The sequence below is a fragment of the Myotis yumanensis genome, unplaced genomic scaffold (genome assembly GCF_028538775.1).
Source record: "Myotis yumanensis isolate MYYU_CA2020_CCGP unplaced genomic scaffold, mMyoYum1.0.hap1 SCAF_5, whole genome shotgun sequence".
NCBI classification, from domain to species: Eukaryota; Metazoa; Chordata; class Mammalia; order Chiroptera; family Vespertilionidae; genus Myotis; species Myotis yumanensis.
The window spans coordinates 67451871-67466725 of record NW_027223756.1 but is presented as its reverse complement, the minus strand read 5'-3'; the positions used below and the strand labels follow the sequence as shown (position 1 = coordinate 67466725).

At 38.6% G+C, this 14855-nt stretch overlaps 1 protein-coding gene across 2 annotated transcripts in view; it reads left to right on the top strand.

Moving 5' to 3' along the window:
• Positions 1–428: 428 nt before the first annotated feature.
• The window catches only part of CBR4 (carbonyl reductase 4), a 68611-nt gene continuing 54184 nt past the window's right edge, over positions 429–14855 (top strand). For both annotated transcript variants that reach the window (XM_070415453.1, XM_070415452.1), the window contains exons 1-4: positions 429–678; positions 2905–3025; positions 3910–4046; positions 6494–6628. In XM_070415453.1, coding sequence (XP_070271554.1) covers positions 537–678; positions 2905–3025; positions 3910–4046; positions 6494–6628 — 535 coding nt within the window. In that variant the 5' untranslated portion in view covers positions 429–536. The remainder of the gene's footprint in view (positions 679–2904; positions 3026–3909; positions 4047–6493; positions 6629–14855) is intronic.

The following is a 14855-nucleotide window of genomic DNA, read 5'->3' as shown; positions in this document are numbered from 1 at the left end:
TCGTTTTAATGGTGACTGTCCTGATTTTAAAACGTAAAGTCCAGCGTCATAACAACCCAATTACTTCCAGGCAAACTGGAGTGGTTGGTAATCAGAGCTCTAATATTGACCACAGCCCCGCCCCCCGCCCCCGCACGTCCCATGGGGTAAGGAGTATATTTCTCTTTTAGCAGCAGGCCTAGGCCACCTCCCTTTCGGCATCAAGACTACAAGTCCCAGCATGCAGTGCAGCCCCTTTCTGGCCAGTCCTTGGCCAGCCTGGCTCATTCACGCCAGTGTCCTCTTTGGGCGCGGCGCCTGGGAACCCGTGCGCGCAGACGTCGACGCGCTGACGCATTACTCTTAGTGCCTCTTCCCGGCCTCTGGTTGGCCAGAGTCGGGGCAGGAGGCGGGGAACAGGCTGCTTTTTCTCGTGGCGGTTAGTCCCGCCCCCGCTCACCCCCGGCGGTGATATAAAAGTCGCGAGTCTGGAAGTCTGGAAAGGGGCCGGCACTCTTAGCCCTTTTTCCTCCAACCTTCCGGCTCCCCGGTCCAAGATGGACAAAGTCTGTGCTGTTTTTGGAGGCTCCCGGGGCATTGGCAGGGCGGTGGCCCAGTTACTGGCCCAGAAGGGCTACCGACTGGCCATCGTCGCCAGAAATCTGGAAGTGGCCAAAGCCGCCGCCGGTGACCTCGGCGGTAGGTATCGAGGTGGAGTTGTCCAGTTGTGTGGCTGCGGTTCCAGCTCCTTAAGTCCCCTCGTTTGTAAAGGGAGCGGGTCTGGCCTTTAGGGCTCTGGGGTTTAGCAAATGCAGCTGCCCACGTGCAGGAGCACCCCTCCCGAGCTGTGCAGAGACCGTGCCCCACCCCCCCGTTTCCCGCAGAGCGCCTCCTGCCAGGGGCTGGACGCTTGGGGTCGTTGAGACTTAGTTGTCTTGTGAGGCCCTATTAATAGGCACCCGCCCCCCTAGTGCTGGCCTTGGGAGCTATTTTGTTTTGGCGTCTGGAAGGAGAGCCACACAACAGCTAACTTTGTATGTAGGGCAAGGGGCTCACCCATCAGGGCAAGATCACAGGTGGCCAGGAGGCAGGGCTGGGCGGGAGGGAGTGGAGGCTGGAAAGGCAGGCGCCTCAACACCTGGCCCCTCTGGTGAGGGCTGTTCCTGCCTGTGTGTGGATGCCCCAAACTGTTGCATGGAGATGTTTTGAGTACCAGCCAGTTTTGAGATGTACCTGCTTTGCTCCATAAGCACTTGATTCGTTATTAAATTCTTTTGGTGACTTTTACAAGTGGACAATTGAGAATTTGTTCTGCCAGATTCCTTTTAATTACATTGAAACCTCAGCTTTATTTTCCTCCTGTTTCATAATGGATTAGTTACTTGTTTTCCGAATTTCAGTCTCTTGGTGGTAAGGAGGTATTAAGATGCTGCCGTTTGTTTAATTGCTAGGATGGACAGGTGCACCTCGTTCACTACCAGTAATGGAGGCCTGGGGATGCACCTGGTGGCTGGAACCTTTAAAATAACGTTAGTTCACCCTAATTGGTTACACTGGTTAGGAGAATATTAGACTTTCTAAAAGAAAACACACCCCCCCAAGTTATAGACCAGGGAGAGTTTCAGTGAATGCTTCCTGCTCATATTCCTTGCTATTATGTTACTTTGACAAAGGGGCGAACAAGGTGGTCCTTATGGAGTCACGGCAGCCATCATGTTTGCTGGACTAGATGGGAACTGCTGGCTGAGCTTTCAAGGGTTGTTGTGGACCCAGCAGCTCTTCAGATGAAAGCCACGAGTGAGACACAGGATGCTCGGGGCCTTTCATTTCTTTGAGTCATGTTCCATGAGTGGCTTACACCCAGAAGTGTGACTTCCCAATGATTTACTGTTTTTAAAGGCTTGAGGGAGTACTTGTGGTGTTAACTGGTAGGCAGGGTCTGCCAGAAAAAAGTAGTTAAAAAAAATCTGCATTTCAGAGTGTTAAAATGCTGTATTATTAAATAGAGAGTGCTCTTTGAAGTGTCACTTTTTGTTTTTTAAACATTTGAAAAAATGAACATTTAAAAAAAGAAATAACAGTTGCTTTGAGTAAAAAGTTTTCATGGTTTGTAGTTTTAGCATTTTTAAAAAAATCTCTCCTAATGGTCAGGCTGGAATAATAGTTATAGTAGTGGTAGTAGTAGGAGTAATAATAATAAAACATGTACCATAATGAAGAAGAAAAAGAAAAAAGGAACTCTAGAGTTTATGCTCAGGGCAGGACCAGGAAAAGAACTGGACAAAACCCTAAGAGAATTAGACATACATTTCAAAAAAGGAATATAGAACCCAGAAGATTGATGGATTGAGTTGGTGGGGTCAGTGTCAAAGATAAAAAAAGTATTGTTAGGTAAATTTTACAAAGCATTATGAACCCCACAAAAGGATTTTCCCTTTTTGTTGATTAAAAACAAGTTTTAAGGTGTATATTCTGTACTATTACTTTATTTCTCCTTGTCCCCCACTGCCCCCACTCCAGTTTTATTAGATTGAACTTCTTGGGAGCAGGAACCCATGACATCATCTTTCATCTCTATGTTCTAGTTTAGCACAGGCCTAGCTCATGGTAGTTGCTTAACAAATGTATACTAAATAATTTTTAAGTTCCGCCCTAACTGGTTTGGCTCAGTGGATAGAGCGTCAGCCTGCGGACTGAAGGGTCCCAGGTTCGATTCCGGTCAAGGGGCATGTACCTGGGTTGCAGGCACATCCCCAGTAGGGGGTGTGCAGGAGGCAGCTGATCGATGTTTCTCTCTTATCGATGTTTCTAACTCTCTATCCCTCTCCCTTCCTCTCTGTAAAAAAATCAATAAAATATATTCTTAAAAAATTTTTTTTAAGTTCCAGTTACAACTTATAACGAATTCTGATCTTTGCTTTGTAGGTGGTCATTTGGCATTTAGCTGTGATGTTGCCAAAGAGCAAGATGTTAAACATACATTTGAAGAGATGGAGAAAAATTTAGGTCCTGTTAACTTCTTGGTAAATGCAGCTGGAATTAACAGGTTGGTCCCTAATTTAAGTACATTAAAAAGTATATACACACACACACACACACACACACACACACACACATATGTTTTATTGATTTCAGAGAGGAAAGAGAGAAACATTAATGATGAGAATCATTGATTGGCTGCCTCCTGTTCGTCCCCCTCCTGGGTATTGAGCCCACAACCCTGGACTAGGAGTTGAACTGTGACCTTCTGGTTCATAGGCTGATGCTCAACCACACGGGCCAGGTACTTGTTTTACTTCTAATTGGAATAAAAACTGTATTTTAAAATTTGGTCTGTAAGTCCCTGCATTTTTTTTTTTTTGAGATAATACAATAAGGGCACAGTTCCACCATTTTTAACCTTGTAATCAACATTCATCTTGAGCTATAGAACTTTTCCAGCACTTCAGAAAGCTCTCTCAGTTTCTTCCCAGTTAATAGTTCCTCATAGGCAACACCTATTTTGACTTCTATTATCATATATAAGTTTTGTCAATTCATGAACTTAACATTAATGGAATCACAGCTGGTATTCTTTTCTTTTTTAATGGTGAATTTTGGACAGAATATTTAGAATAATATGTTATTTTATTAAGGAAGGCTTAATATAGTAATTGCTCAGTTAATTCAAGCTGTTTTCGCTACATGGCACCACTTTTCACAGTCAGGAGTATTTGCAACTCTACCTGCGGGGATAGGAAATTGGCTTCCAAGCAGATCATTTCTGGCTTATCACTTGTTATTTTAGTGCCTCTCAAACCAAATTTAAAATGGGACTTTCTAGGTATTCTAGCTTAGATATGAAGCACTTTTTATACTCTACTTTCAGTAAAAATGTCATATATTTCTTGATTTTTTTATGTTTTTAATTTTTGTGCTTTTAATTTTTAGGGATAGCCTTTTAGTACGAACAAAAACTGAAGATATGATATCTCAGCTTCATACTAACCTTTTGGGTTCCATGCTGACCTGCAAAGCTGCCATGAAAACTATGATTCAACAACAGAGAGGATCTATTGTTAATGTAGGTGAGTCTTCACCTTTGTGAATTTATAGTTATCTTTTAGTACCCCAAAAATATTTAATGGACTAAATTGGAATTTGTTCATGGGTGAAACTGGGATGAAATGTGTCATCTTATTATCTGTGGAGAAAGGATTTGATTAACTGATGAATGGGTACAACAGGAATCTCAAATTCACATCTGTATAGTGGTCAAGTAGGTGTGGAATGAGTTGACACCACCAGGTATTAGAAAAATGACAGCACAAGCCATGTGATAAATGACAAAAGACCCAGCTTTGGTGTCCAGAGGCCATTGGAATGGCAGGAGCTACCACTGCTCAGATCCAGTAGAATGTTGCTATGCACAAATGTGGTCCCAGTTTTGCCAGCTGTTTTGATTTTTAAAGAGAAATTGGACATCCTGATTTTTATGTGAAACCTAGTTTTTAAAACGTGGAGAAGGAATTGAACATGTTATATACTGGGGCCTAAAAATGATGTCTAGAGCAGCTGCCTGGATCATTGACAAATCAAGTACAGAGGTCTCAGAGAAAGCTTTTAAGAAAAGAAGTAACTTTTTCATTTTTTTAAGCCTGGATATAAGTAACCTATTGTCTTCAGTTCATCTGACTCATGGGGTGAATCAACTGTGTACTATGTGCCTGTAGACCTTAAAATGCAAAATGATTTGAAATGTTATTTCAGTTTGGTCATTGAAAATAGTGGCATCCCATCTGCCTGTTAATTTTAAGTGATAATACCTTTAAAAGCCACAAAAGGGAAATATTTTCTAATTGAAGTAAATGACCCTATTCTTTTTAATATAGGAAATGTCTTTCCAAGCCCAACATAGGGTTTTTCTTATTTGAAAGTGAGAAAAGAATATTGTGCTAATAAGCATTAGAACATTTTTGACATTTATCCTTAAAAATATGAGATTGGTTTTCTTATAAAAGATTATTAAGTGAGCCGACCTTTGCTTTCTAATATAGCCAGATAATGATTTAGGTTCTTGTAAGCTCTGGTATATATCACCCGATAACCAGGGATGTATTTGTTTAACTCCAAAATATCTCCTTTTCAGATGTATTTAAAAAATCCTCGTCACTCCCTTGTATGCATGCAAAACTTTAGAATTGTGCTAGAAGTAAATAAAATTGGAATTTAAGTTAAGAGAATTTTATTACAGAAAGGACTACTTTAAACTTCTAGAAAATAGATGGTATTTCAGAAGTTATCACTTTTGACCAGAAGAACAATAGTATGTGGCATGAACCAAAGCTTTTTTAAAAAATATATTTTTATTGTTTTCAGAGAGGGAGGGAGAGGGAGAGAGGGATAGAAACATCGATGATGAGAGAGAATCATTGATTGGCTGCTTCCTGAATGCCCCCAACTGGGGATCTAGCCCTTAACTGGAATTGAACCCAGGACCCCTCAGTCCACAGGCGGAAGCTCTATCCACTGAGCTAAATTGGCTAGTGCTAAGCCAAAGCTTTTATAGTTTCCTTTGGCCTTTTTTCCATGGCTATATATTTTTTTCTTTTTTGTGTTTCTATATATTCCTTTCTCTTCTAAATCCACCTTGCTCTGTCCATCTTCATTTCCTCAGTCTGCTCTCTTTTCTCTTTCTGTACTTCACATTCTCATCATTTGTTATTAAGATACAATGTAGATAAACATTTTAATATTGGACTTGTTGATTATAACATAAAAAGTATTTGGAATGTTTTCTAAAATAAAATTACTTCAAATATTTTGTGAGGTTCTTGCTTAATTTTATATCATAAGTACAGGTGCAGAAAATTACTTCCCCACTTAAGTTTTGTATGAATTTATTTGCATACAGTTGATATTTGAATTATAAATTATTCTTTCATATTCATATATAGAGGCCATCTAAGAATCTTTAGTAGGCAATGCGAGTTATAATACATCACTGAAGGTAACTAATTGCAATTTTATCAAAAGTTTGTAATTGAAGTTTTCTTAGTTAGATGGACAGTAATTCAAATTTAGTGAGATTTATCTTCAGATGAACTTTTTTTTAGGTGGGAATGAATGCTTCCTTATGTCTGTGTTGTAGAATCATAAAATTAATGAGCCATTATCTGACTTTTTCTGGTTTTACCCTCTTCCTACTGGAAGCTGTTATAAATACTGTAAAATTTTTATTCTGTCTAACTCATTCAGAGATAGAAGTGGGTTTCTTTCATTTAATGGATCAATTCTCAAACCCCACTTGGCATTTGAGGTTTCAAATAAGCGTCTTTCAAATCCTGTTTCCTGTGTATCTGGAGCAGATTCAGACTCTTACCACCCAAGTGACAATGGCCAGAATTCTTAATTTTAGCAAAGGACAAAGCAAAATGATTTGTACCTTTTTTTTTTCTTAGTATAAATTATCTCCATAGTTAACAACCCCAGTGAATTGGTTTGAATTTGCCTTTTTTTTTTTTTTTCTTTCTAGGAAGTATTATTGGTTTAAAAGGCAATGCTGGTCAATCTGTGTACAGTGCTACTAAAGGAGGATTGGTTGGATTTTCACGTGCTCTTGCTAAAGAAGTAGCAAGAAAGAAAATTAGAGTGAATGTGGTTGCTCCAGGTCAGTGAAAACTTTTTTCTTTTTAGACATAATTTATATATGTTTATGGCTTTATACAATAATTGCAGAGATTGTAAGTACATCAGCATCATTAGGCACTTCTCAGCATATTGGTGCAGGAACGTGGAATCTGCATTGTCACTAGACACTTGAGTAGCGACATGCAGGGGGACCCTCCTGTGTCCTGACAGGCCACACTGCCAGGCTGTGCACCATGCTGAAGGAGGAGGCCAACAGGAATGCCCGATTGTTGGGTTTGCATAAACCATGCTGGATTTTTTTTTACTGAAAGCTTATTCCCAAATTAAAATTACAAGATAAACGTCTCATTTAAAAATCAGTTATAAATTAAGAATGTAACAATTTCAGGTGTGCGTGTGGGGAACACAATACATCTTTATATTTAAAATATCAGAATAGCTCTGTACTACAATATGCTTTTAATGACAGTACAATCCAGAGGAAATAACGCTGCATAGGTGATGTTGTTTGCACATTTCACAAAACAGCCATGTATACTGACTGATCTGATTACTCCAGAAAGTCAGTATTTGTACAGATAAAGAGTTGCTAGAGGTCATATAATGATCTTTTCCAAATAGACAAGATCCCTTTCACTGGACTTCATTGTACCTCAGAGAGCTACCCAGGTTCATGTTAGAAATTCAACACAAAGGAAAATTAGGAGGAAAAAAAGAGATTTACACAAACTCGGGAGGAAGAAAGATCTTTTTTAAAAGTCACTCCATGAAGTAATAAGATTTTAAAGTGATTTGGCAGCAGTTGCCTGTTGAATGACCCAGTGGAAGCTCATTGTGTAATGTCATGGGGAGAAAGGTGGTAGTGCATCTTAACAGAAATGAGAACACTTGGACTCTGGCACCAACAAGTTCTATTCCATGTGCAGGAGGAACTGAGATTTCTAAAATCAGACATATTTGGGAGTGGCCAACAGTGAAGATGGATAGAGAGGTGGCTGTTTACTGAATTTTCAAAATAGTAGAAGTCACAGTGGGAAACTTGAAATAGAGCTGCCTTCCTTTAGGGAACCCAGCAGGAACACTTGTGTTCTTGTTAATCATGAAGGAAAACCCAAGCCAATAGAGAGGCAATTCACCTGTAAGACAGAGCAAGTGTGAAATCAGAGCCCCTTTAAGAAGTCAAGAGGAACCTTTTTGTGCACCTGCTCCTTTTATATGCTGACTTTGGGTATTCCACATCACTTGAAAATATTGTTGGAGTAAATGGGACACAAAGCCAATGAACTTGGTCTGTTAGTAATTGGTAATTGGAAAATATTAAAACCTAATGACCAGGATTATACTTTAGGTTGCTATAGGCCAAAGAAACTCTATTATTATTTTTTATTTATAGAGAAGGGAGCCATTATTTGGTCTATTAATTGGTACTCATAGATTGACATCTGGGTAGAATAATTATAAAATGATTGTGAAAAGAATCAAATAATGAACTGGTGAATAGAAAAAATTCCTTGAACCTTATATTATCTTTAAAATCTTTACTTTTAAATTTTATTTATGGGAAAATGTGAGGTGGAAAGGACCTTGTAGCTCATTTATTCCAGTCATTTTTACTGGTTAGAAGACTGGGACCGAGGAGAGAGTGATTAGCTGAAGGATTATGTCAGGACTGTTACTAAAAGCTTTATCTTTTCATTCCCAGCTAAGGTTAGCTTAAAAGTAATGGCCTCTTAGATTTCCTTTGTATCATTAGAAGTTTCTTAGGTCTTTTTTTGTCCTTTTGCTAATATGGTCTGGTAAACCATCTGGAATTATTCAATTTTGTAGCTTTTACCTTTATATTACTTCCCTTTTGCCAAGTTACTAGTTGATAAAGTTGCCTGGGGTAGTTAAGAGGATAATAAAAATGTGCTAAAACTTGAATCTACCAGTATCACTCATTAGATGGTGTGATAGAAATTTTGGTTAGGTATTTACTTGACTTTTGAAGTAAATGAATGTTTTCATGAACCTCTGCCAGTTAGCCATGGAATTTTGTGCTAGCGTACTGTAGGTATTTAAGAATTGATTACCTATGTTAAGAAAAGACCTTTGTTTCATTTATTGGTTGTTTGCAAGAAAGAATAAGTGGAAGTAGTGGCTGCAGTTTGCACACTAGAGTTGGTGTTTTTATTTGGCACTGATGTTGAACCAACAGAGACCAGGGAATGGTCAGATGTTCTGATAGCCCTTTTGCTGTAGAATGTCCCTGCATCCAAATGCATTGTTTCATCACAGATATGGATAAATTCAAGCATTCCAAATCCATGAACATTTGATAGACTGTGGTTTAGATACAGTACATCCATTAGAAAAAAAAGGATAATCCAAAAGCTGCACTGCCATCTTGGCACTGCTTTCTGTTTGGGTACGCTTTGTACAGCCTGACTGATTTTAGTGTTAGCCTCGTTCATCCATGTGGAGAATATTAGTAGATTATTTGTGGTTTGGATTGCATGTGTTTCCTTCCTTCTCTTTTGGAGATTGCAGTGGTGTGGGTAATGAAGAGTTAATTTTAGGTCATGGTGATTTAAAAGCTGATGGTTTAAGGGCAATGTAAGTGTTCTTAACGCATAATAAATCATTCCTCAGGCTTACGTATGGGAGTGTCTCCTATATGCAAGGGCTGTGTTAGGTTCCAAAATTTACAAAAATGAATAAGATACTCTGCCACAAGGAGCTAAGTACAGTGGGAAAGACAGACATATAAACAAATAGCTACAGTGGCATGTGATGCATATAAAGATACATGTATGATGCTATGGAAACGCTGAAGAATGAATGCTTAATTTTGTTCGTGTGAATTAGTTGTCAAGGCAACAGGCGAAATAGTGGGAATGCAGTTTGTATACAAAGGGAAGTTTTATGAGTGTTATGGAAGTGCGTTTGTATGTATAACCATTTCTAAAGATCTTTCCAGTGCAATTTATACTATACAGAAAAACCTGTTTCTAAAATTGTGGCCGTTCAATATTGGCTATATATCTTCAGTAGGTTTCATAATATGAATATGCTTCATTGGTCAGAAGCAAAGTATAAGTTGAAATAGTACAATTAAATTGATTCTATCATAAATTGATTCTAGGGATTATTTCTTAACTTTATTTTCAGTAGTAATGCTATTCTTTACCAGATCTTTTAATAGACCTGACAGATATCAAGAACAAATATGTTTCTTTTTATGTCAGTTTTCCTGGTCACCTTCAAATGGAATTTCCAATTAATGAACATAATTTAAAAAGTAACTCATAACAGGAAAAGCAACGGAAAAGGAAAATAATAAATTAGGCTGTCATTTGCTGCTTAATATCGTCATTATTATTGTCATTATTATTATTTTTTAAATTCTCACCCAAGGATATGTATTTATTGATTTTAGAGATGGGGTAAGGGTGAAGAGAGGGAAAGTGAAGGGAAGGGAGGGAGGGAGGGAGAGAGAGAGAGAGAGAGAGAGAGAGAGAAAATAACATTGATGTGAGAGAGGAACAGCGATCGGTTGCCCCTCATATGCACCTCCACCATGATCAAATGCACAATCTGGGTATGTGCCCTGACCGTGAATGGAACTGCAACTCTGGTGTATGGCACAGTGCTCCACCCAATTGAATCACCTACTTAGGGCTGTTGATTTTTTGAAAGATCAGGTAGTTGCTAAGCTTTGTTATTACTTTAAATATAAAATAAATTACTCATCATAGTTAAATCTTACTGGTTAGAAAATATAGAATATGAGAAACAGTATTTGATAAATGGAAGCTATAATGGACACGTTGCTTTAGAGATGTGTTTTCCGTAGATAATACAAACATGGTACAAAAAGACCTAGAGGGAAAAGTGAGTCTTCGCTCCTCTGTTCATCTAGTTCCTTTCCTCAAAAGCAACACTCTGTTAACTAGTTTCTTCTGTTTTTCATATAACAAGCCAATAAAGTGTGTATGTGTATCTTTTTTTTAAAGGAAACACAAATTATGTCATACTGTTCACAATGTTCTTTACCTTTATTTATAGACCAATGCATCTTGGAGTTGATTCCCTATGATTCCATATAGCGCTGCATCACTTTTTTAAAAAAATATATATTTTATTGATTTTTTACAGAGAGGAAGGAAGAGGGATAAAGAGTTAGAAACATCAATGAGAGAGAAACATCGATCAGCTGCCTCCTGCACACCCCCAACTGGGGATGTGCCTGCAACCAAGGTACATGCCCTTGACTGGAATCGAACATGGGACCCTTCAGTCCGCAGGCCGACGCTCTAGCCACTGAGCCAAACCGGTGAGGGCCGCATCACTTTTTTAATAATAGCTTTATGGAAATATAATTCACATAATATACAATGTGCCCATTTAAAGTGTGTGATTTAGTGGTATTAGTATAGTCACATAATTGTTCTGTTCCCACCACAATACATTTTGGAACATTCTCATCATCCCTAAAGAAACCCTGTAGCCATTACCATTTACTCTCCATTTCTCTACAATGTCCCTAGATTCTGGCAGCCACTAATCTTTCTATTTCTATAGATTTCCCTATTCTGGACAATTTATGTAAATGAAATCATATAACTTACAGTCTTTCGTGACTGCTGCGTCACTTTTAATGGCTAGTTGAAAGACAATTTCTTTTTTACGGGTGTTCTGTAATTTATTTAACCTCTTGCCTCTTGATGTGCATTTATGTTGTGTCTGATCTTTTGCCATTACAACTAATAATGCAGTGAGAATACTTGTACATACTTTATTTTGCACATATGCGAGTATATGAGTGTAATCCTGGGAATGAAATGGCCAAGGCTCACAGGGTATATGCATTTTAAATGTTGACAAATAATATAGCATTGCATTTATTTGTTAGGATACCTTAAGAATTTTGCCCTCTCCTGTTTTTTTGTTTTTGTTTTTTTGTTTTGTTTTGTTTTGTTTTTAAGTTGAAGAGCTTTCATGTTAACTTCCTGGAGAAAGTCTTGTGGACAAATACTTGGCCTAAACTTGGCAGCTACTCAAGACAAAATATTATTGTAGGTACTCTAATGAGCTTTTTGGTGTGGAGTTGATTTTTACACACGGCTTCCTTACACATTTTTATAAACATAATCTTAATCCTACCAGACCTGAGGCCCCGAACCTAACTGTCCCCTATACCTGGGCTCCTGAGCGTTAAAGAGAAAAAGCCAACATGATATAGAAAAATGTTAGTTACATGCAAACAAGTGGTTAGAATAAGATGGAACTTGGAGACATTGTAGAAAATAGGTCTACCTTTCATATACCTTTCATCTAGCGCCAATATTCCACCTTTGTGTGGAAATTAATGAAAAATCAGTACAGCAGTCTGGTAGGGTTAAGACATACAGATTTGTTCTGGTTAAAATCTTGGTCTAGTTTTTGTCAAGCCTTTTTTCTTCTGCCTTAAAGAAGTGTCTAAGATTATTTTAATTTTTTCTAGGTCCTAGAGATTGGACTTCTGAGCTGGTAGGAATATCTAGTAGTCACATCCCATAATTGTTAATGCTGGTGATAGTCTAATATGCTGGTATCTTATTTAAACATAAAGTCTCTGTTGTATACCAAAATGTTCAAAGCTAAAATAGTGACCAAGTAATATGAAAATTAGATGCTATTTATACTATATAGCTAGCCAGGAATAGATAAAGGAAATACATTTTCTTTAGAATTTGTCACATATAAATTCTCATTGGATAAGAAGCACACACCACACTTGCTTTTATGAGCAGTGTCCCTGTTCCTAAAGAGTTCATCTATAATAATGAAAGGGTAATATGCTAATTAGACTGGACGTCATTCTGGATGTCCTTCCTGATGAAGTTGGAGCCAAAGGGAAGCCAGCCCGGGTCCCTGGTGCCTGCGGGCAGCAGGAAGGAAGCAGCCTGATCCCGGGTGCCTGAGGGCAGCCTGAGGAGGGAAGTAGCCCGGGTCCTGGGTGCCAGAGGGAAGCCGGTGCTGGCAACTGGGGGAAGGAAGGCCTACTCTTGCACGAATTTCATGCCTCGGGCCTCTAGTATTTTATAAAAAGCAATAATGTGTATGTCATCATTTACTGAATTAAAGTAGCAGTATCCTTGTTCTATGTTGGTTGAGTGCATGTCATTTCAGTTATCTGTAGCTTTGTAGCCAGCTGGAAACCTCTAACTGTGCAACAAGTGATCAGTAATAACACCATCAGTTGGATAGTGAGTGGTACCTACTGGTAGTTCATAATTTTTATAGCCCAGCTTGAAAGGCATTGTAAATATGTGTGTAAACTGAGGAATAGAGCCAATTTCTGGAACGTTACAAGTAAAGTGAAAGTTTGTGGGGCTAAGGAGAAAAAGCACAAACTGAAAAGCAATAGGAACATGGGTGTGGAGTGTTTAAGAGCTACTAATATCTCTGCTCAGGTCTTTTATAGAATCCAAAAGACTTTTGATATGCAGTGCCCTGTGAATATAGGCATCGATGAGGATTATGTGGTTCATGTGCTACAGCATAAAATGACATTGAAGTTTGTTAGAGCTGAAGTAGTTTATCCTCAAAGACTAGCTGCACATTTTTATTTGATTTATGATATTTTGGGGGACGATATATGAGTTTATAAAGCTGCAGATAGATTTTTAGGGCAGTAAAACGATTCTGTATGATACTGTAATGGTGGATACATGACATTATGCATTTGTCAAAACAGAATGTACAGCCCAAAGGATGAATCCTAATGTAAACTATGGACTTGGCTTGTAATACTATATCCGTATTGTTTCTTCAAGTGTACATACTTGAAGGCAGGATGTCAGGGAAAACCAGATGTTGGGGAGAGGCGCAGTGTGATAAGGAAGTATATGGGAATTATTTCTACTTTGTGCTCTATTTTCTAATAAACCTAAGCTGGTCTAAAAAATATAAGTCTGTTAGAAAAAGTTGCAGATAATTGGGTCTTTGGACATGTTCTTGCTGTCCATATTAAACATCATGATCAAAGAGGAAAAGCCATTATTGGTAAATTCATCCCGTTCCTTTCCACTTGGCCTCTGACAACTACTTTATTTTAGGCTTTAGTGTAGAGTTCAGTGATGGCTGGCTGCTGCCCCACAAGGTTTGTCATTCCAAGTACAGGTTTGGATAGAGGCACTCCTTTCTTCCAAGCTTGAGTAGTGGAGGGAGAATCTTCCTGTGAGGCATGTGCCTGAACATCGTGATCCTAGATCTGGACTTGTAATCATTGCTGGGCTCAGAGGGCACCTCTCTCCCTCATTTACAAATCTAATCTAACATGGACACAGACCATTGCCATACTGAATCCAGGCTTACTGCTGAGCAAGATCGTATTAAAAGCTTTGAGATATTAACCTTCATCTATTCCATATATCTGGCTTACTTGGTTGTTATTGGAGGATCACAGTCTGTTCTCGCAGCCCACATCTCTATGTGGCAGAGGCTACTCCATCTCCCTGAGATAGTCCTTGAACTTGTCTCACTGCCTAATCTTCCTTCCTATGCAAGGTTTGCGCTCCCATACATCTTGCCCTGTTCTAGATCTGCCCCCTTTTCGGGGTGAAAACACCTTCAAATAGCTTAGTCTTTGTCTCTAAAAGGACAAACATATCAGCTCTACAATCTACCCAGAAGCAGGGCAGAATAAGGAGAAAAACCCAGATAAGCATGTTGAATTGGGATATTCTAACCTCCACACAGCTACCAGTGTAAGACCTGAGGGTCCTTTTAAGAGACGCTCACCTTCCTAAACTTCAAGTAAGAAAGCCATGAGGACCACTTAATGGGATCCATTTCTCATTTTTCAGTCGTAGTTTTGTAGAGCTAAAAGAAATCTCACTAATCTATGATTCAGAAACAGCCACATAGTTTTAGGGAGTGCATGACTTTCCTCAGAGCCTAACTTTCTTTGATAGTGCTAGCAGAGTAGGGAACAGAATCTAGTTTAATGTCCTAATCTAGCAGCCTTTTTACCACAAAATGCTGCCCTGAGAAAAAGTCACCAGAGCCAATGAGAAGTTGAGACTAATATTTGTTAATCATAGTTGCAAGGTCTCTCAGTAAACCATTTTTACTCTAGTTTATTGATTTTTTTTAAAGATGGAAATACATCATGGATTGTTCGTTTGTTTGCTTTGTTTTTGCTGAGAGTTTGATAGTAAAGTTTGAAAGTAAGTGGGGAAATACTTTATGCCAACTTTGCTAGAATTCAGAATGACCTT